At 36.4% G+C, this 22,408-nt stretch overlaps 2 protein-coding genes across 2 annotated transcripts in view; both read right to left on the bottom strand.

Moving 5' to 3' along the window:
- Window positions 1–3,159, bottom strand: part of homezb (homeobox and leucine zipper encoding b) — a 13,995-nt gene extending 10,836 nt beyond the window's left edge. The window contains exon 1 of the mRNA XM_060874874.1: window positions 3,139–3,159. Within this exon, the coding sequence (XP_060730857.1) occupies window positions 3,139–3,144 (6 nt within the window). The 5' untranslated portion in view covers window positions 3,145–3,159. The remainder of the gene's footprint in view (window positions 1–3,138) is intronic.
- LOC132848857 (butyrophilin subfamily 1 member A1-like) lies at window positions 2,136–22,408 on the bottom strand. The gene is made up of 5 exons (XM_060874908.1): window positions 22,303–22,408; window positions 16,019–16,378; window positions 15,526–15,804; window positions 15,170–15,271; window positions 2,136–4,073 (listed from the first exon to the last, which is right to left on the bottom strand). The coding sequence occupies exons 1-5, from the start codon at window positions 22,352–22,354 to the stop codon at window positions 4,027–4,029; spliced, it is 840 nt and encodes a 279-aa protein (XP_060730891.1). The 5' UTR covers window positions 22,355–22,408; the 3' UTR covers window positions 2,136–4,026.

Raw genomic sequence — 22,408 nt, 5'->3', positions numbered from 1 at the left:
GGATAAGTGGTAGAAAATGGATGGATGGATGGATAGTCAGCTATAGTTGAAGAGCTGACAGCATAAATGTACAAAAAAATTGAGTGAATAAATTTTAAAATTTTTTAAAAACATTTTAAAAGATAATTTCATTCACGGTCACAAAAAGTTATCCAACACCAACTGGTCCACCACAATATTTTAAAAGCTCTGTATAAATAAATCTCTACACTCTCACTTGGGAGGAACAAAGGATCAAACCCAAGCCAGTGGAATTCTGCAGCAGCCAACAATTAATACAGCAAGTATAGTTACAGTATTTACATCATTTACATTAATATGGAACATTTTATATGTGCTTACTTTACATAATTCAAACTAGTTTAGAATAAACACTGAAATCACATTTTTGATAAGAAATTTATATTTTGTGTAAACTATAAGTCATATATTCTTTTACATTTTTTTTCTACACATCAGTGACATTAAAAATAATTTTATTCATTTGAGTATTTTAACAGAGAAGTATACAGAATGGCCCACTGCCTCATCAAATTTTATTTAATCATTTCATTCACACAGAGAACACAAAGAATCCACAATTATAATATAATAGTCTGTCAAAGATGAGAAATATAAAATGTTTTCCTTTTTAACAACACATTCAGTCTTCACAACTAAAACTGGAGACTAAAACCAAGTGTAGATGTTCAGAACTATTTATTATTTAAATGATCAATCTAACAGGTCACATCTGGGTAAAAAGAAACACGTCACATTACATTTATATATTTTTAGTATTTTTGTTCATCTAAAAATTGTGTGGCCTGATACAAAAATCACTATGATCTATGTTGTTTACCATTATTATTATTATTATTGTTATTATTGTTATGATTGTTATTATTATTATTATATTGTAACAGATCCTCTTGCACTTTCTCACCACCAGAGGGCGCCAGAGCTCTAACACTTTCGTGTCACAGTGTCACTTCTGGTGCTTGTGTTTGATCTCCTCAAGATGATTTTTCACAGCAGTCATAAAACGGTCACGTGCATCAACATGAAACGTCAGAACTTTTCACTGACCAATCAGGTAGCACTTACACTATGAATATTAATGAAGTTCCATCTGCTGTCCATCCTTTTAGACATGAGCTTATTAATGCTGATAAAGAGATTTTAACATGAGATTTTTATTTCTAAATAAAATATGAATCTGATTGTGTTTGTGTTTGATGAAGTTTTAAAGAGAAACAGAGTTTAGTTTGTTTTTATCTACACAGACATCAGCAGCTGAACTTTATACATTTTATTGATCAAATTAAATTCTGCAGTAAAAATCAGAGTAAACTGTAAATGATCTTTATTTATATGTGATTTATAATGACAAAGTTCCACAATCATAATGTCACATAATCATAACAATCAGACTTTAGGATTACAATAAAAAAACAGGTATTAAAATAATCTGTACAGAATTTTAAAAGGGAAAATGTGTTTTTAAAATGTAACTAAAAAAGTGAAATATTTATTTTTATTCTTACCATTTAATAGATAAATAAATTTGTAGAAGTTGACTAAAATTCATTCAGTCTTAAATACAGGAGAGATGATGAGTGGTGCTGAATTTTCACCGTCTTCATTTAAACCAGGCCTGAAGAATGGATAGAGTTTCTCAGTGAAAGTCTGACCAGTGAAAGAGTAGATATGAGATCTGGACTTCACATCATAAAAGGAGACCAGACCCTCCTCATAATCCACAAACACCCCCACAACCTCCACCTTCTCTCTCAGTGTGAGGGGGACAGGGGGACCAGCAAGAGCCTCATACTGATTCTCATTCCTCATCCATACAGTCCAGAATCCATTCTGAGGAGTCTCTATAATCACCCACCGCTTCCTGTCAATGTTCTCTCTCGCGACTCCTAATATCCAGGCTGTTTTTCGACTGACCTGCACCTCATAATAAAATCTCCCTGAGGAGAAACTCTGCTTTCCCAGAACACAGACAGAATTAAACCTCTGTGGTGTATCAGGGAGATTCTGTCGTGTGACTCCACATGTCACTTGTTTTCCATCATCAGACAGGATGAGATCAGGATAAGCTGTATCAGGATCCAGAGTCACATCCACTGAGAGAAACACACAGTGTGTGATATGAGTAAACAGGTAAAAATATTAAATCATCATCCAGTGAAGCTGAATTCAATCCAATCATAAAGCTGAACATTGAAGGGGAAAGAACAGTGATTTACTCCAAGTCTGTAATTTGTACTAAAACCTTTGTGTGTTTATTTAATGTCAGGACACAAAACTGTACAACATGCTCCAGGCTCGATTGTCTTTACCTAACACTGAGTAACACGGACGATAAACTTGACTTTTCTATGCTGAAACACTGTAATATTGAATGTGAATTAGTGAACAGTAAAAAAATAGATGTGAATATTGACTTGATGTCAGCGGATTCCTCCGGAGTTCCAGTTTGCGGCGGTCATTGGTGACGTCACTTACCGGTCAGCAGCCACTGAATCCCGGCAGCGCTGTTTAAGTGTTTCTGTGTGATTTTCACCAGATGATCTCTCTACAGTTACGTCGTGATCTGTGAGTTTTCTCACCGTCCTCCTGTTCTAGTTATTTCTCAGGGACTCGCTGCTGTTTGCCCGAGTGGACTTTTACCAGGTTGGAGTTACTTTTCCTTTTTGTTTCACCTGTTTTTGTGGACTTCAGTCGTGCTCTTTTTGCTGCTGCACTTTGTTTTGGTTTTCGGCTCTGGTGTTTTTTCTGTTTGTTTTTTTTCTTCACTATTTTTGCTCTCCCATTTTCCCCGTGGATTATTTCCCGTGTGTGTATTATTTCCTGTTTATGGACAGTGACCATCGTGGATTAAAGACCTGCGCTGGTGGACTATTATTGTACTTTGGCTACTTGTTGCTACCTGCTTGTGTTATGAGGTTTGTGCTGTGACTTTGACCTGCTTATGTCTCTGTCTCTATGTTTGTTTTGCATCCTGTGTGGATTCGCACCTGAAAGCAGAGGAGCATGTGGAAGCAATGTGGGGCAACAAAAGCCCTAAAAGTGGGTAGTTCTGTGCTGTATTATTACAGTTAGGATGGTTTTAATCTGGGGCCTTTAAGTGTAAAGAATTATTCTTACCTGCATACTGCTTCTTCTTTAATAACTCTGTGAAAACATGTAGTTTAATGACAATATAGTCCAAATAAAGTAACGTTAAACACATCATATATACAAAATATATACAATAATGTACAAAAATTACATCTTTTATTCATTTGCTGCATTTTTCTTTTGTGATGCTTTCAATATTTGTATTGCAGCTTCTTTCAGTTATTGTTAGTTTTGGCTGTGAAATGGAGGTGAAATGTTGCTCAGTTTGGTTAAGGTTTGGTTTTTGACTTGGCCAATATAAAACCTTCCACTTTTCCCCCTGATTAAGTCCAGTATTTTGCTGCCAGTGTGTTTTGGGTCATTTGCTGAATGTTGAAGTTCCTTCCAATATGACTGGGCGAATTTCTCTGTAAATTGGCCGACAGAATGTAAACATCTGAATTCATTCTGCTGTTACCATCCTGAGTTACATCATTAATAAAGATTAGTGAGTGCAGAAGCAGCCATGAAAGCCCAAGTCATGACGCTATTTTTCACAGATAAGCTCATATGTTTTGGATCATGAGAAGATCCTTTCTTCCATTCCATCACTTTTGTAGCTCATCTCTGTACTTCATCGTGAATCAATCTAACAGTGCACTTTTGGGCAACAAGGGACACGTATCAGTCACATTTCAATCATTTCTATCACTTGAAAAGACACAGGTTCAGACAAAAGGTGCCATTTTCTGAGTTGTTTAACACATCTAGCTGTAAATGTCAGGAGGCTGAAAATCTGATCTATTGTTGCATGTTCACATGTTGATCTCAAACCAGTGTTCAGTGTAGAGCAAAATACAATTGACTTTACAACCCAACACATTTGGAGGGAACTGTAAATATTACACTCACAGAAAATCCTAAATTTTTATAAAATCAGGTGTAATTACCGTATTCCACACTCAGTCTCTGTCTCTGCAGTTCTGAAAAGAGAAAAATATTAATATTAGAGATTTACTTAGATACTTGATGGATACTGTTTAAATCATTAATATTATTTTCTATTCAAGAATTATGTGTAGAAACCAGATTTAAGTTGATCTAATTTGTTTTTTGTTCATTTCAGCTCTGAATTATTTGTAAATTATTATTATTATTCTACAAAATAATGTAATCCACTAAATTGCACACAGGGGAAATATTACATACTAAATATTACATGTCACATATAATAGTTTCTTATCTTCTAACAAAATTTAATTTGAGAAATAAATTAACATTTTAGAAGTTAGGGTTAGGGTTTCAATTTAACTATCAGAAAAAGTTATCCAACACCAACTGGTCCTGTAGGAACAACCTCATAAAAGTAAATATATCGTCGCTGTCAGACGAAATCCTCGTATCTCCAAAACCGTTATTTTTCAGGAAATTAAAAAAACGCTGTATCTTATCTGCAATGCACAGGGTTTAGTCCGCGTTACAGTGGATTGTCTTGCACTAAATTCCTGTCCTCAGACGAGCACCAGAACTAGCGGGGGTCAAGATTTTTTTTTCTTTGAGCCCAGTGTTTTGAACACATTTACCTCAGAAGACGTGTTGATTCGTTGCGACTCTTATTAAGGAGAAATATGACGCGAATCTCTCTCGTGGAGTGAGGAAGAGGTGGACAGTTGACGTGTCCAGTGGAGTTATGAGATTTGCGCTCAAGCTATTTTCAAGACTTTAGATTCTTTAATAACTTGTAAAAATAACAGACCCATGTGGGGACTGACCAATAGCATCGATATGTGAAAAAATATGAAATTGACTAAATTTGGACATACGAGGTTTCCGCCCGACAGTGACGATATGTATTATTATCACTTAATGACATTAAAATCATTAATTAGTCTGGCATGTGTGCTTCATTAATAAAAATCTGTATTTGATTAGAGCTCCATTAAAAATGTGTACAAATGTACTGACCATTCGGTTCCATGACCTTGTAAGAAGTAGATATCATTAATAAACCTTACAGAAGGCAGGTGAACACATTTTAGCCCTATACTGTGGGGCTAAAAATATATATCTATCATATAAAAATATCTATCTATTATCTATCATATTGATTTTATGAAGCCCAAATGACTGCCAGACAAATCATGTTAGTGATCTAAAACTAAAGTGTTAATCAAATTTATATATATTACATTCTATTGTCAGGCATCAGCCCGGACTTTCGGCTATGTGCTGTTATTGTTATCGTTGTTGTCACGTGTCTGCCCCGCCTTCGTCTGCTCCTCCCTGTCTCCACACCTGATCCTAATTGTATCCCATTGTCTTTTGTATTTAAGTGAGTTGTATGGTCTTAGTCCTCATCATTTACTGTCTTTGTCTTTATCATTTATTAAACCCCATTCATTTGAAGCTGTCCTGTGTACGGGTCCATCTCCTTCCTTCCCTGGTTGTGACATCTATATTCTCCAAGTGTTTTTTTCAGTTTGTAAAATACATATCTCAGATATCTCAGATCAGTCAAATTATAATAATGAATGTCATTTAAACCATATATAGCTGTTGCAGTACACAGTGAAATAAGACAACAGGATCATAGTGCTACATAAAAACAAAGACAGAGCTAAGGACTTAGTAAGTAGTCCTAGATACATAAAGTGCATCTGTGCAACCTGGTGCAAACAGTGCAGGACAAGACAAACAAGACAGAAAGACAGTGCAGGACAAAAGACAGTGCAGACAAAAAAATACAAGACAATACAAAAAAAGACAATACACAAAAGACAATAAACAGAAACAGCGCAGACCAGTGTAAATACTGTATGTTCAACAATATTGTGTGTGCAGAAATACTGGAATGAACACAGTACTATAGCAGCAGTTACCTGAGATATTATAAATCATTGTTCTACAGTATCTTCCTTTTAAAATCTAATATTATTTTAGACATTGAATTAAATGGAATTAAATAATTAATTTCCAGTAATATTTTGAGTAGATTTGATCTGTTTCTCTGTTCAGTTTAGTAATGATTTATTTGTAGCACATTTATCTGTACATAAACTACTATCACATTGTTATATGTATATTTTGTGTCCTCTAGTGCAGGGCTCTTCAATCTTACTTACAAAGTGGTGATGTGGCTGCAGGATTTCAGACACAACTTACTCCACATTAATCAGCTCATATCCAGTCTCAGATATCAAGAAGTTTGTCTTATTTGTCTGCTTTAAAAGACTGCAGTCACACCAGACCTTTGTGTATACGATTGAAGATTCCTGATCTAGTGGATCATCTGATATTACAATGGCTGTAGATTATGGATTGTAATTTTTAGCCAATACAATGGAAATAAAACGTTTATACACCCCTGTTAAATTGTCATATGTCTGTGTTTAATGATCATTTAGTCATCAGTAAGGATAGTAGTCCATCTCAGTCATTTATTTACTTCTGACCACACACACACCCTATCTGTAAAATTTCAGTAAACAGTTAACATTGTATTAAACCCGTTTTAAACACTTTTTGTGTGAAACTGTAATAGAAAATGTTGTGAATAACAAAAATGAACATTGAACATTCTGTACCAAGACACTCACACACCAAATACTAGGAACAGCAAAAAGTAACAAAGGGGAACTGAACAGTTTCCAGTTGCACACTAGGCTGAAGAGACAAGAACATTGCAGGCTGCAGGTTTGTGGAAATAACGGAGACTAACGGAGGGACCGTTGCACTGCTTGTGCAAAGACAAGATTAGAGAAAGTCATGCACAGTGGAAGACACACACATGCTTATGAACCTTTTGTCTACCTCCATGTATAAAAGACTATGACCTTACATCCAACTCAACTCACTCTGTTCAGACTTACTGTAGGTCAGGACAGACTGACTTCACATTTGCAAGTGTATTGAATAAAGAAGTTTGATATTTAACAGGACACTGTTGTGTTCTTCTCTGCAACTTAGGAAAAGTTCACTTGAACTATTATCTTTGATTAATAGAATAGAATTCCCTCCACATTTTCTGGGGGCTCGTCCTGGATAGTTCGTTCGTCCACAGGACCACCTGAGAGGCGACGGACTGCTGCAGAAGTCACGTCAAGTTGTTTCAACCTCCTGTCTGACCCAAAGGACAGCGGTACTCAGTGTGGGACTGGGACTATCCTATAGGGAAAAAGAACCTTGCAGAGAGAAAGAACGAGCAGACTCCAGAGGGTTTTTTTAAACAACGATTGATGTAAGTACAATTTTTTGGTGCACATTGTGAAAGGAATACTGGGTTTCCGCTCACGTGCTGATGAGCACTGACATACAGTATTATTGTGGTGAAGACAATGGCGGCGCGAGGACTTGCTGCGGCCACTCCAGGTCCCAAAAACGGTGTTCATATGTCTGTGAGTCTTGTCCCCCATCCCTGGACCCATCAGTAAATCATCAGAACAACTGGAAATATATTTACAATCGACATAGCCTCTTAGAATTCGGCAACACGTACAAACAACAGCTGTCCCTGGAGACCACCGAAAGGCTAAGAGACCTCTGTTTGCTGCTGGAGCCGAACCTCCAGACCGCAGACTCACCTATTGACGCTATCCACCCAAAGCGTCGATGCTGGCGGTGTGAGAGGAGACAGAAGCGCCGAAAGCAAAGGAGCTAGGCTAAGGGCTAACCCCACCAGACCAGCAATTTCATCCATCATGCTCTCTAATGTTCGCTCTCTGGAAAACAAACTGGGCTTAATCCAACTCAGTCACTCAACATACCGAGAAACAAGGGATTGTTGTGCGTTTGTTTTCATTGAGACATGGCTGAACAACAACATACCAGACTCCGCTATTCAGCCACATGGGCTAGCATGCTATCGGTCAGACAGGAACAAAACACTGTCTGGTAAGTCACATGTAGGTGGACTGTGTGTGTATATTAATAAAGACTGGTGTAATAACGCTGTGGTGGTAAAAACTCACTGCTCATTATTGGTGGAGTTTATGTCTGTGAAGTGCCGACCGTTTTATCTGCCAAGGGAGTTTAAAGCCGTTGTTATTGTAGCAGTGTACATTCCCCCGTGTGCTAATGCTAAGGACGCGCTGCACGAGCTGTACAGCGGCATTACCAAACTTCCATACACACAGCCCCTATGCCTTTTTCATAATAGCCGGTGACTTTAACCACGCCAACTTAAAGACAGTGTTACCAAAGTTCTACCAACATGTGAACTTTGGAACAAGGGGAAATAATATACTGGACTTGGTTTACACTACAGAGAAGCATGCATACAGGGCTGAGCCCTGCCCCCACCTCAGGTTCTCAGATCACATATCTGTTATACGAATCCCTGCATATAGACCACTCCTGATACGTGCAAAACCGGTTCAGAAACTTATCACAGTCTGTCCAGAGGATGCTACCTCAAAACTCCAGGACTGCTTTCAGTGCATGGACTGGAATATGTTCAGAGAGGCAGCCACCTACAACAACCGCACAGGCTAGTCATGAAAAATATAACAACCAGTCTCCCCAACACCCTCGATCTGCTCCAGTTTGCATATCGCCGGAACCAATCCACAGACGATGCAATTGCCCTTAGCCTCCACCTAGCCCTCACACACCTTGAAAACTCAGCATTAGGACCAATACACAGACGATGCAATTGCCCTTAGCCTCCACCTAGCCCTCACACACCTTGAAAACTCAGCATTAGGACCATCAGAGCCTGCTCTGCTAGACTGCAGAACAGTTTTTTCCCCAAGCTGTGACAGCCCTGAACTCAAACCTCAAACCTCCACTGAAAATATACAGGCCTCCTGTGACGTAACCCACCTGATCGCCACCTGCTGCACTCACTACAGCATTAGCACACTGGCACATCAAAAACTAAAACGGTGTTCTAAACCCATGAATATTACACGTTTACATGCTCATGTTGCACATTGCATCTTGCACTAGTCCGCTACCAGCTGCTTAACTTTGAATGCCTCCTGTTGCAAGTGTACAATATTAAGGGTAGCATTGTAGCATTGTATAGTCTACATGCTTGTATTTATATTTATTTCTTGAGTATATTTTTTTTGTACTGATGGCATAGTCCATATCTGTCCCCTGCTTTGTTGTTGATTTATGTTTTATATCTGTATTGGTTTTTGCACCGTTTGACCTGTGAGACATGACATCTCGTTCCACTGACGACGGACGAGTGTCCTGGATCCATAAAAGCTACACACAGAAAGTTCCGGCACCACCGACGGACACACGTGACGTGCACTAGATTACTGAGACACCCAGTAGTCTGCTGGGCAGGCCAGTGATTAGGGGTACGGAAAAAGAGTGTGCCGGGTGCCATAAAGGGAAAATGAGAGTCATCTTGATCCTGTCAGCACTGCTGATCATATGGAGCAACCCAGACTGACTTCACACTTGCAAGTGTATTGAATAAAGAAGTTTGATATTCCACAGAACTCTCTGCAACTAGGAAAAGTTCACTTGAACTATTATCTGATTAATAGAATAGAATTTCCGCCACAAAACCTACATCACTACAGCAGCCTAAACAACTTCACAAACTTCCCAGATACCTTTGTGATTACTTTAATTCAGTGTGAACACATAACTGAAGACACCTCTCACTATGTAACACATATTAATTGTCTGTCTTTTGGATGTTGGAGTCTGTTGATTGCTTCATAGATGTTCTATCTATAATTTGTCCAATCAATGTGTTCTTAAAAGCACAAAAAATCTTTCTCCTTCTCCTTCTTCATCTCTGAAGATAAAACAGATTTGATTAAACACATTTATTTAAACACATTTGTTTGGAATATTTTAAACCACAAACAAATGTATAAAATGCTAGCTCACATAGTTCATCATTTTAATCAAAGTAAGTGTAAGAAATTACAGAAATTGCACCCAAATTCCACTCCAAGGTACACATCTAAAAGAGCTCATTCCTAAAATGGTTTAAGTATCATAAGGTAATACGTTTAGGACTCTAAACGTATAAACTTGATTCAATTATAAATATGGGAACGGCAGCAGGACAAAGCATCACAGCAGGACAAGCAGGATCACCACGAACAAAGGGTTTACGTGACCGCGATCACCATTTAAAGTGACCACTTGGTTGATAACAATTGTAACAATACCAAGACAAGGTGTACGTGACCATGATTAACATTTAAAGACAATCAGCTAGACAACAAGGTGTAGCCCAGCCATTTGGGAGACACTCAGTTCTTACACTCAATACATATTCAATACGTAACTTCATTTAAATTACCAAAAGGGAAAACTGTATATAATGCTTGAACACTTTTATAATGCTTTTTATTTCTTACATAAGTCAAAATAGCAAACGTAAAGTATCAACTAAAATTATACTAGTAAACTGTAGTCAATGTTTACACTCAACAAAACCTATTTTTAAGGAGGAAAAATATTGCTGCTGCCTATGATGTACATGTAGCTCAGCAGTAAAGGTAAAGTTCTTATAACCACAGTCACTCCTGGTGAAATCTCAGCATTAAAGCAGCTACCAACTTCCAGCATCTGTATCATTAGAATATTAATATTACACTTATTAGTCAGCTATAGTGCGAGCTGAAGAGAAGAGCTGACAGCAGAAATGTGGTGTCTAAGACATTGTGCTCACCTACTTGCAATATTATTCTACAAAATAATGTAATCCACTAACTTGCATACAGAGGAAGTATTTTCCCTGTTACTGAGTCCTCTGTTTTTGCTTGTCACATATAACAGTTTCATATCTTTAAACAAAATTAAATTTGACATAAATTAAAATAGTAAATAAGTAAATAAATTATTTTAAAAGATAATTTCATTCACTGTCAGAAAAAGTTATCCAACAATAACTGGTCCTGTAGGAACAACCTCATAAAAATGAATATATGTATTATTATCACTTAATGACATTAAAATCATTAATTAGTCTGGCATGTGTGCTTCATAGATAAAAATCTGTATTAGACTAGAGCTCCATTAAAAATGTGTACAAATGTACTGACCATTCAGTTCCATGATCTTGTAAGAAGTAGATATCATTAATAAACATCAAATCAAATTCAAATTTTATTTGTGACGTGTCAATGTCAATGTCAATTTAATGTCAATTTTATTTCTATAGCACAACTACACACAACACCAGTTGGCCAGTGTGCTTTATATCAATGCAAAAAACAATACAATATTACAATAGATAAAAAACATAGAAGAACATAAGCACACAATACAGTACAATAAATTTCATACTGGACCATATGCTGATTCAAAAAGTTATGTTTTTAACCTAACTTTAAAAACCAACATGGAAGGAGAAAATCTAATGCTAACAGGCAACACATTCCACAGTCTGGGAGCTGCTACTGAAAAGGCACGATCACCCCTACTTCTCAGCTTTGATTTCGGAATTGCTAGCAGTCTCTGATTAGATGACAGGCACAACTGGACAATGTTCTGTCAGTAAATCAGAGAGATAAGGAGGGGCCAAACCGTTTAAAGATACTAATAGAAGAATTTTAAAATCAACACGATATCGTATCACCAACCAGTGCAGAGAACGTAGTACAGGAGTAATATGGTCTCGTTTTTTAGTGCTGTACATGTCAGAAGTCTTGCCGTCACATTTTGTACTACAGTATCTGTAATCCAGATAACGATGTTTGACTAATCCCATAGTACAGTGAGTTACAATAATCCAGCCTTGATGTTAAAAATGCATGAATTATTCTTTCAAAGTTATGATAAAACAGGTTTAACTTCAGCTAAAAGACGAGGCTGAAAAAGCAGGATTTGACCACTGAATTGATCTGCTTATTTTAAGCCATCATCAAAAACAAAGCCCAAGTTCTCTGCCCAAGGCTTTGCAGAAATGGTTAAATTACATGGTGTTATTTGGCTAGTAGAGTTAACTGAATCAAAAACTATTATTTCAGTTTTATTTTCATTAAAAGTGAGAAAATTTAAAGATAACCAAGCTTTCACATCAGATAAGCAAGCCCTAAATGTTTCTTGCCCATCAAGATTAGGTTTTAGGGGTAAATAAACTTGTGTTGTCTGCATAGCAATGCGACTACAGCCCATGTTTCCTGAAAATAGACCCTAATGGGAGCATATACTGTATAATGTAAAAAGAATGGGAGCTAAAATAGATCCCTGAGGAACATCACAAGATAGAACAGCAGCCTCTTACGTATATTCCCAAATATCAACACTGAACTTCCTATTTGACAGATACGATTTAAACCATTCAAAGGCAGCTCCTTTAATACCAGCACAACGCTCCAAGCGAACAAGAAGAATGCAATGATCTATCGTATCGAAAGCTGCACTCAGATCTAGCAGTACAAGTATGATACAAACCCCAGAATCAGCAGCTATTAACACATCGTTAGGAACCTTCAGGAGTGCAGTCTCTGTCGAATGGTATTTTTGAAAACCTGATTGAAAAACTCAAATACTTTATTTTTATCCAGAAAACTCTGCAATTGTTGCAACACTGTCTTCTCTAAAATCTTTGAAATAAAAGTCAAATTAGAAACAGGTCTAAAATTAGCCAAAACATTTAAGTCCAAGTTTGGTTTCTTTAACAATGGCACTAATGGAACTATAGCATGTTTTAGCTCTTCCGGTACTATGCAAGTTTCCAGACATCGATTTATAATATTTAAAAGATACGGGTTCACTGCATCAAATACTTGTTTCAAAAGAAATGATCGGATGGCATCCATAGTGGAGCCCGACGGTTTTAATTGACCCACTATTTCTTGTAGATGAGAAAGAGAAATAGGTTCAAATTGCTTGAACTCTGTCATACAAGCCACAGAGATAGAAGGGTCAGCAGAAGGACAAGATATTCCCGATCTGATGTCACTAATCTTATTGACAAAAAATGTAAGAAAATCATCACACACAGTCTTTGATGACACAATGACTACCTTAACATTTCAAAAGACACATGAAGCTTATCTTTCTTCCATCTACGCTCTGCTATTCTGCAGAACTGCCTCAAGAAGCGTATGTTGTCATCGATCCATGGCTCAGCTCTTGGATTAGATTTTAAGATCTTTACAGGAGTAACTGTGTTTAAAACATTCCCACATGTAGAATTGAACTCTAACAATAACTCATCTGCACTAAATTCATACTGGTTTGCATCCATAGCTTGCATAATATCACCACAATTGATTAATCGTGATTTACGGACCTGCCTTTTAACTTGCAAGGAGTTTGATAATGCAGGAATAGAAAACATAACACATTTATGATCAGAAAACCCATTATCCACTATCTCCAGATCATAAAGAGAAATACCATATGATGATACAAGATCAAGAGTGTGTCCACCTTGATGGGTAAGTACATTTATATGAGGATCTAGATCAAAGGCATTTATTAACGTAATAAACTCTTTGGCTAAACTCTCTGCCACTGCTGGGCCCTTGAGCAAGGCCCTTAACCCCCCTGCTCCAGGGGCGCTGTATCATAGCTGACCCCAAACTCCTCAGTTGGGGTATGTGAAGAAAAAAATTCCACTCTGCTGTAATGTATATGTGGTGATAATAAAGGTGTCCCATTCTATGTGTTAAAATCTCCAAGGATTAACAATTTATCATACTTTGGTACCAGTTCTCCCAACAAATCTGCAAACTCATTTAAGAAGTCTGCATTGTATTTAGGAGGGCAATATAACAAGACAATCAATAGTGGACTTTTCAGTTCAAGTGTAAATAACTGCAGCTCAAAACTTCTGTAATCATATTCTACTATTTGGTGATGAGAAAATTTGTCTTTAGAAATAGAATCCGCCACCCCTGCAGGTTAAGCAAAGCGAATTTACAAACAAACACTTTGAAGGTAAAAGTTCAGCAAAAGGGCTTAAATCCCTGACAGTAAGCCAGGTTTCAGTAATAAATAAGCAATCCAACTCACACGCAGTAAAAAAGTCATTTATAATAAAAGTCTTATTTACTACCTATCTTGAATTAAGCATACCCAATCTTAATCAAAGCGGATTATCCATCTGCTCCTCCGATTGCTGCGCCCGAGGAAAGTGCAAAGATGGCTGAAGCACACTCCTCGATGGTAAATACGGGGAGAACCATATACACCAGTGGTCACCATAGCTGGGACCAGGGGAGCACTCAACTCATATGATAGATCCAGGGAATGCCAGCGAACAGAATAGTCACTGGCCAAAGACCTCTCCCGTTCCGACGGCCACACACCAGACTGCAGGGCCAGGTAGGACTTTAGGTAGGACCCCAACAGCAGAGCCACCCCAGAGCACGACATGCAGTGAAATGCTTTAAATTGTTGCATATCCCAGATTATTATAAGCCTGGGGTCAGAGCACAGGCCTTGCTCAATGGTCCAAAAATGATGTCTCCGCAGCTTGTGGGCTTGAACCCCAGACCTTCTGATCAGTAACCCGAAGCCTTAACCACTGAACCATCACGTCCTTGCACTGAATCATCGCGTCCTCACAGAAGGCACATTTGTGCCCTACACTGTGGTATATATCTGTTATAGAGCATTCTTACTGATTTCATGAAGCCCATATGACTGCCAGACAAATCATGTTACTGATCAAAATATTAATAAAATAATTATTAAATTAGAGAATTCCTTTCAAGTTATTTTTTTTTTTAAAACCTGTTCTTAGTTATGTGAAAAAAAATCCAGCTGATCTTTATTTTGAATTAATCTGAATAATTTTATTGATGACAATAAATAAGCTTTATGATAATTACTTTTTAAAATGAGATTGAAGGTGATTGGTTTATTTTGAAGACAGCCACATCCCCAATTATAAAACATATGCAAACTGGTTCTTGTAACTTAAATTTTTATTATGTATTTAAGTTTTTCTATTTGTTTTTACTTTATTTTTAAACTTTTACAATTTTACAATGAGGATAAAAGTCTTTTTATATCCATTGTATATTTATGTACAGTGTAAAAAGTTTTCTCTCAATTAATTATGTTAAGTCTAAAATGGCTGTTTTATAATCTGCAGTATAACTTAATGTTGTGGTGTTATTAAATAAAGATAATTAAATTTTACCTTTCTTGTGACAAACAACTGCAGTTACGATCAATCCAACAGCAATAAGACATGCTGAAACTGAAATCCCAACAATCCACTTCCAAGCATCAAAGACTTTACCTAAAATAAACCCACATTTAACACATCAGATATTTTAAACCATTCAATTAATTTCTAGGTACAAGGTGTATTATTACACACAACAGTGTTGCAGTTATTGTTAATAGATAAAATAAAAATAACATGTAAGTTCAGATGAGTAAATGGTGTTCATCAAGCTCATGTGTCATTATTAATTATTTTAATCTGTAATGATTACAGTAGAATGTAACAATCTAACTTAATATAAAAGTTTTATATTCACAGACACTTACTATCGATGATAATCTCTGTCTCCATCATGTGATGTTTTTGCTGAAGTCTGCAGTAAAACCTGTTAGAGTCGCTATAATCATAAGCAGTGATGTGGCTTTTCACACTGAAGCCCTCAGTGTCTCTGTGTATCTGTGTATCTTCAGCAGTCAGAGTGACTCCTTCTCTGTCCAGCCACAGAACATCAGGTTCAGGTTTCCAGCCTCTGGACTCACACACTAGATTAATCCCTCCTGAGTTATCAAAACTCTCCATCATTATCACTGGGTGGCTTCCTAGAACTGCAGACAATAAAGAAAAAAATAATAATATAAGCTTTTAATGATACAAACAGACAGTAATAAACATCAATTAGAAAAGAAAACATCAATAATAATAAACATCAGTAATTAAATCTTCCCAACAGAGGTTCAACACTAAAACTAAAACCAAGACAAGGCAAACTTTAGTTTTTCTGAAATTTTGTGAAACCTTCATCACAGAAATTGATCTTACCCTCTACAATGACCTTCACAATGATGTCATCGTACCAGAACAAAACTCGTTTGTCCTCAACAAGACACTTATATTCTCCTTCATCAGAGACTCTGAGATCTGACAGTTTGAGTGAAGTGTTGCCTTTCTGTAGCTCCTCTTTAAACAGTGATGTTCTTCCTGTATAGGACTGAACCTGATCTTCATTTTTGTCTTCATGATCCCTATAGAGATGCACTAATGAGTCCTTTACATCCAGTTTGAACCACTCCACTGTCATGTCCACAGCACTGGTGTTGGGTTTGATAAAACAGGGCAGAACCAGATCTTCACCAGCTACAGCAACAAGAGGAGCTTCTGGACCAATAACCTGTAAACTCTCTGTAATAAAGAGCAAATACAATATATCACTATATTCTGTGCATGTAACATGACTGACTTTATTTAATTGTATACATTATTTTTAAATATAGAAGCAAGTTTTTACATATTTTTACAGAAAAACACTTGTTTTTGTCAGACAAAATATATATAATATTTATGTATTACAAAAAACATTTAAGGTCACATTAAAGAAATACAGGTCATTAATGGCAAACATTAAAGTTAAATACATGTTAGTAGTTTCCAACAGGTACTTATCAGAGTCACACTGTTCTGGTGGATGAATGATGTTCTGATGTAAAATAGATATAAATCAACAAATAAATTTAGTAAAATACATATATAAAATAAAATAAATAAAATGCTCTGCCAAGTAGTTATGCTGTCTTCAAGGGCTATAGAAATTATTGTAAATAAGAATTTCCCCACCAGGAAGTGTATTGTATTGTCTGTTTGCACTGTCTCAGGTCTTGCACTGTTTGAACAAGGCTGCACACATGCACTTTATGTGAACATGTTAATCTTACTTAAACTCTTTTATTGTTAGAACTCGCCATTTTGGTCATTTTCATTTATGTATATAAACAAGAAAATTCCTTTATCGTTAAGCAAGGTACCTAAATAATTTGTGCTTTGTTGTTAATATAAACGTTAAATAAGAAGAAAATATGTATGAATAAACCTGGCGTTGTGCAGGTTTCATGTTCTTTACAACAACAAAGCATTTACACATGATGCTTGTATTATCACTTCAGAAATGGGATGTAGAATAATTATATACTACTTGAAGGCAAGTTGATAGCACATGTTCTTTTAAAACATTTCCATTTCCTTATAAACAATGTATGCTGTGTTTTCAGTTTATTGCAGTGGTTCTGATGTTTTCTCAGATTGCAGCGTGTTTCTACATGCAGTCGGTGTGGCTTCAAGTTTGTTAATGTGTGCAGTATGCGGAAGAATTTGCAGATGCTGTTTCTGAGCCTCTCTGAACGTACTGCCAGTTTAATGCATCAGTTTTATACATTTCTATGTGCTTTGTACATCTGCAGCATGTTGCCAAGTAGTGGCTTATGTCATTTTTCACAAAGAAGAATTTCTATTTAAAGATCTTTAAGTTGCCATGTGTCACTCCAGAAATCAGTTTTCACAAAGACAAATGTTCTAACTAAATGTACATATGACTCAGAGTTTGGTAGTTGAGCCTGGAGTCATATCAATATATCAACTGGACTTCTTTCTAATGTCCTGCAAACTTCCCTCAGGCTAAAGAAGTTACTCAGATGAGCAGCGAAACGTTGTCATCTAATTAAAAGAAGTCCACTTGACATGACTCAACTTCCAGATAACCTCACATGGATGACTGAGAATCTTCACCTACAACTCATTAAAAGTTAAGCACAAAATATGTTTTGACAAAACGAGCTTAAAATTCTAATTAAACAGCCACACACACACACATATGCAGTGATTTTGTGGACAATATTAAAAAGGAATGGCAAATATTATTTGCAATCACGTTTCCTATTTGTCGTTGTAAAAACAGCCACATAATTCAAACCGTTTGCAATACTGTTTATGCGAAGGTACAATGTATTTCGAGGTACAAGCCTGCTATAATTTTAATCCCAATAGCAATTCCCCATTTGATATTTCACTTCCACCTGCCAAAACATAAATATAATCACAACTCCCTTTACATTTGCGTTTCCAATATCTGCACGTCAACCTGTCAGTCATTATTGTGGGTGTGGATTATATTATGGGGCCTTTTTGTATCTGCAGTGACGTCATTCACAGTCAACCTTTGTTCCGAACATAATATGTGCAGTTTTTATTTACTCTTTAACTCGGTGTGTTTTATTAATTTCATAAGAAGTTATATAATGATACCAATAGCTCTGTAGCTCTGGGTCATTGAACCTGTCCAAGATTTCTAATTACAAGAGGAATTTGTAAAGATTGTAACTTTGTAAGATTGTAAGAAGTAACTCATCACTATTATTTATAATGGTTGCAGAACTGCTATCCATACTGATAAAAAATAATGGTATTGAAGGGCAAAATGTGTTAGAGTCTAACAGTTAGACAGACAAATAATAACGCAGTTTACAGAGGACAACTTTATTTCTAAAAAAATGAACATCAAATGCCATTAGCTCTGCATTCTGTTAAACAAATTTCTAAAGATTCAGGTTTAATGTTGAATCTAATCGTACAGTATGTGAAATGTAAACTCTACATAACTGCCCACTAAAGTCTTTATACAACATTCAAATTAAGAAGGAAATAAAGTATTTGGGAATCATTATTTTTAAAGATTGAGAAATAGCGGATAAAAAATACATGGATAAAATAGATAAATGTAAATTAATTTTAAACAGATGGCTACAGAGAGATCTTGGCAGGATCCTTCTGTCTTAGATGGATAGTTTATCCAGGACCATTTACCCAGCCTTCTCCTTACCATCAACATGTATGATAAAATGAATAAATAGGGTAAATCTTAAATTAATATGGAAGAATAAGTGTCAATAATTTACAAAAGAGGATCTGATTAAAAATATGGAGATGGGGAATAAATGCAATTGATTTCAACATTATAAATGTTGTTTCAAATAAAAATTGTTAAAGTACTTCATCCAAAATAATCATTCTTTTTGGTATTGTGATGGACATTTTTACTAAGAAGCTGTTTGTGAAGTTCTGACCTTCTGTGTGCAGGACCAGAAGTTGATTGTGAATAGAAATTGTTATTACCAGAGATTGTTTGTATAAAATTTTAGAGGGTCAGAATGAGCTGGAGACGAGTTGGCTCATAAACAACTCTATGCCGACCTCGGTAAGGGTAAGATTCTCCTGATCAGGAGATCAGTCGTTGTACATCTAGCTAATGATTGGGGATGTTTTCCTTCCTTCAGTCTCTGTGTTTGAATCATGTCTATAAAATCACAATATAATGAATGATCAGGGCCCTTCCTCTCTCATGCTACATGAGGAGCGTTGGGTCCTGTTGTGCAACATCACAAATAAATTGTGAACCTTTTTACTCTTGCCCGTGCCTACCAGTGTGCTATTTTCTTAAAACAGTATATTGTCTGTCTGTAACTAATGGTTAAAGATAGAGCACTCCAAGGTTTTCCCAGTACTTTTGTGATAAAAAATATACAAATAGAATTGTATTAAATCTTTTACAAGCATTTTACCCAAACCCTATTAAAATATATCCATCTACTCCTCTTCCTACAAAGACTAAGAAAGTTAACTTAAATGAGATTTATCCCAGAAACAAGTTTTTAAGACTAAAATTCAATCTTGAGGTGAATAATTGTGTATTAATATATTATAAATTGTGTAAAATTGTAAAACTAATGGGCAGGGTGGCTTAGTGGTTAGCACGTTCGCCTCACACCTCCAGGGTTGGGGGTTCGATTCCCGCCTCTGCCTTGTGTGTGTGGAGTTTGCATGTTCTCCCCGTGCCTCGGGGGTTTCCTCCGGGTACTCCGGTTTCCTCCCCCGGTCCAAAGACATGCATGGTAGGTTGATTGGCATCTCTGGAAAATTGTCTGTAGTGTGTGATTGCGTGAGTGAATGAGAGTGTGTGTGCGATGGGTTGGCACTCCGTCCAGGGTGTATCCTGCCTTGATGCCCAATGACGCCTGGCACAGGCTCCCCGTGACCCGAGGTAGTTCGGATAAGCGGTAGAAAATGAATGAATGAATGAATGTAAAACTAATATTGAAAGTTTAGACCTTTCTTTCTTTCTGTGTGCATTGGTACAACCATTTTCAGAGAGATGTACAGAACTGGTTACAATCCAGAGAGATTATACTTCCACCCCTTACAGTGCAGCTAATCAGGTTTTTTTGGAGAACAAACATTTAGATTTTGTTATTAACTTTTTTGTTATTACAGTATAGTGTTAATTTTGTCAGACGAGACGAGACGAAATATGTTCGTCAACAACCTTTTTTGTCATGACTAAGACGAGACGATGACAAGACTGCACCACTGTCCAAAAACGCTGACTAAGACTAAATTAACATGCATTATTGTTGACGAAAAAAGACGAGACGGAAATGTTTTGTATAAAATAAAAACTAAGATAAAATCTCTTTTCATTTTCGTCTACAATTGTCTCTGCTTTTTCATCAGCTGTTACGCCTTTAAAATATTCACAACGAGTTCGCGGCTTCGCGCTGTTGCTCAAGTTACAGGTCCGCGAAGCGGATCCCGCTTATTATATTGCTACCTACCAAATAAATCGATAATTTGACTCAAAATGATGATTTTAAAAAGGAGTTTATTGATTTAAAAACAATTGTATTGTTTCCGCTAAAGAAAATGTGCGCTCGTCTCTACGGTTAGAATCCTGTGTGTCCATGGCAACGCTCTATTTTTCATGGTAACGGTGTGTTATAGTTCGCAGCGGTCTGTTATCAAGAAATAAAATAGTGTGTGCGTAGGAAGAATTCGTCCACACGCCGCTCAAAAAAATAAAAACTCCTGAGCGCAAGTCCACCCCTTGTATAGGCAGGCTTTTTGTGTTAAATTATATTTCCTGTCGCTGCGCAGGCTCTTTTATTGTACATGACAGCTTATGTCCCGATGACCGGTCTTTGCATTACGATTAAAAGCAGTATCAATAAAGTAAAAAATGTGATGTGCGGTCAAGTTCGAGTGTATGCACTGTTTAAACGAGTGTTCTCAACTTCTCACTGATACTTTTGTGATTCGTGGAGTTTTGACAAGTTTTATAACCTTGATATTGTTTCTTATTCAAAAGTGGTGACAGAAAAAACTCAGCACCTCCCAACCTGAAACCTCTTCCCACGCCACTGCCACAATCACATCATAATCAAAATTAATAATTAGGCTTAAAAGCAAATGTATATGTAAGGGAATGAAGTTTAACAATTACATGTAATATTGCTCCAAAAATCATCAATAATGGTGTGTGCAATACCATGTATAACTTGCATTAAGTCGGTAATGTGTATATATATATATATATATATATATATATATTTATATATATATATACCTACAGTTTTGATCTTAGGCTTTTCATTAAGTTATTTATTTCCACTATAACACTTGTGTTCCTGATATTATTGCATTTAATGAGGCCTCGTTGTATTTATTCTTACAATAGATTCCAGATGTGGTCAAGCTACAATTTTTTGACTAAAACTAGACTAAAATTAAAAGACTTTTAGTCGACTAAAACTTGACTAAGATACCTTGAGTTTTCTTTTGACTAAAACTAGACTAAAATGATGGGACTTTTAGTCAACTAAAACTAAGACTAACAAAAAAAGATATGTGAATGACTAAATATGACTAAAACTAACAAGGACATTTGGCACAAGACTAAGACTAAGAAATAGGTGACGAAATTAACACTATTACAGTAAATACAGACAGAAAGCCTTTCCTTCACTTCTCTGAGGTTGGTGAAAACAACATTATTATTGTTGCTATTTGTTAAGACCACAAACTCTCTTAACCTGTCTAAAATTATGTCTTTACAGTAAGAGGTAATCAGTAGAGAAATAATTCACACATGTTCTGTCCTATTCACTGGCCACGCATGACATAATATAACCCCCACCCCCAATAATAATTTATTTACATGCAGATGTTGGAAACACAAATGCAAAGGGAATTGCGATCACATTTAAGTTTTGTCAGGCTCTGTACACGAAGCCAGAGGAAGTGAAATAGCAAATGGTGAATTTCTATTGAGATTAAAATATGTCAGGGCTGTAACTCGAAAGACAGGAAATTCAACTGCAGATGAACTTTGTTTTTCCATTTGAAATGTGACATACATTGTGCCTTCAAGTAAACTGTATCATTTTTAACATTGTTACTCCATACATATACACACACACACACACACACACACACAGTTTTCATACCTGATCGAGATTCAGTAAAGCTGACAAGAATAAGAGTCACACACCAAAGCATTTTCCCTAATAGACTGTGTATCGTAAGACGACGCTAGAAGCTTCTTTGTCTAAG

This window comes from Tachysurus vachellii, chromosome 7 (assembly GCF_030014155.1).
Source record: "Tachysurus vachellii isolate PV-2020 chromosome 7, HZAU_Pvac_v1, whole genome shotgun sequence".
NCBI classification, from domain to species: Eukaryota; Metazoa; Chordata; class Actinopteri; order Siluriformes; family Bagridae; genus Tachysurus; species Tachysurus vachellii.
This window is presented reverse-complemented; position numbering and strand designations above follow the sequence as displayed.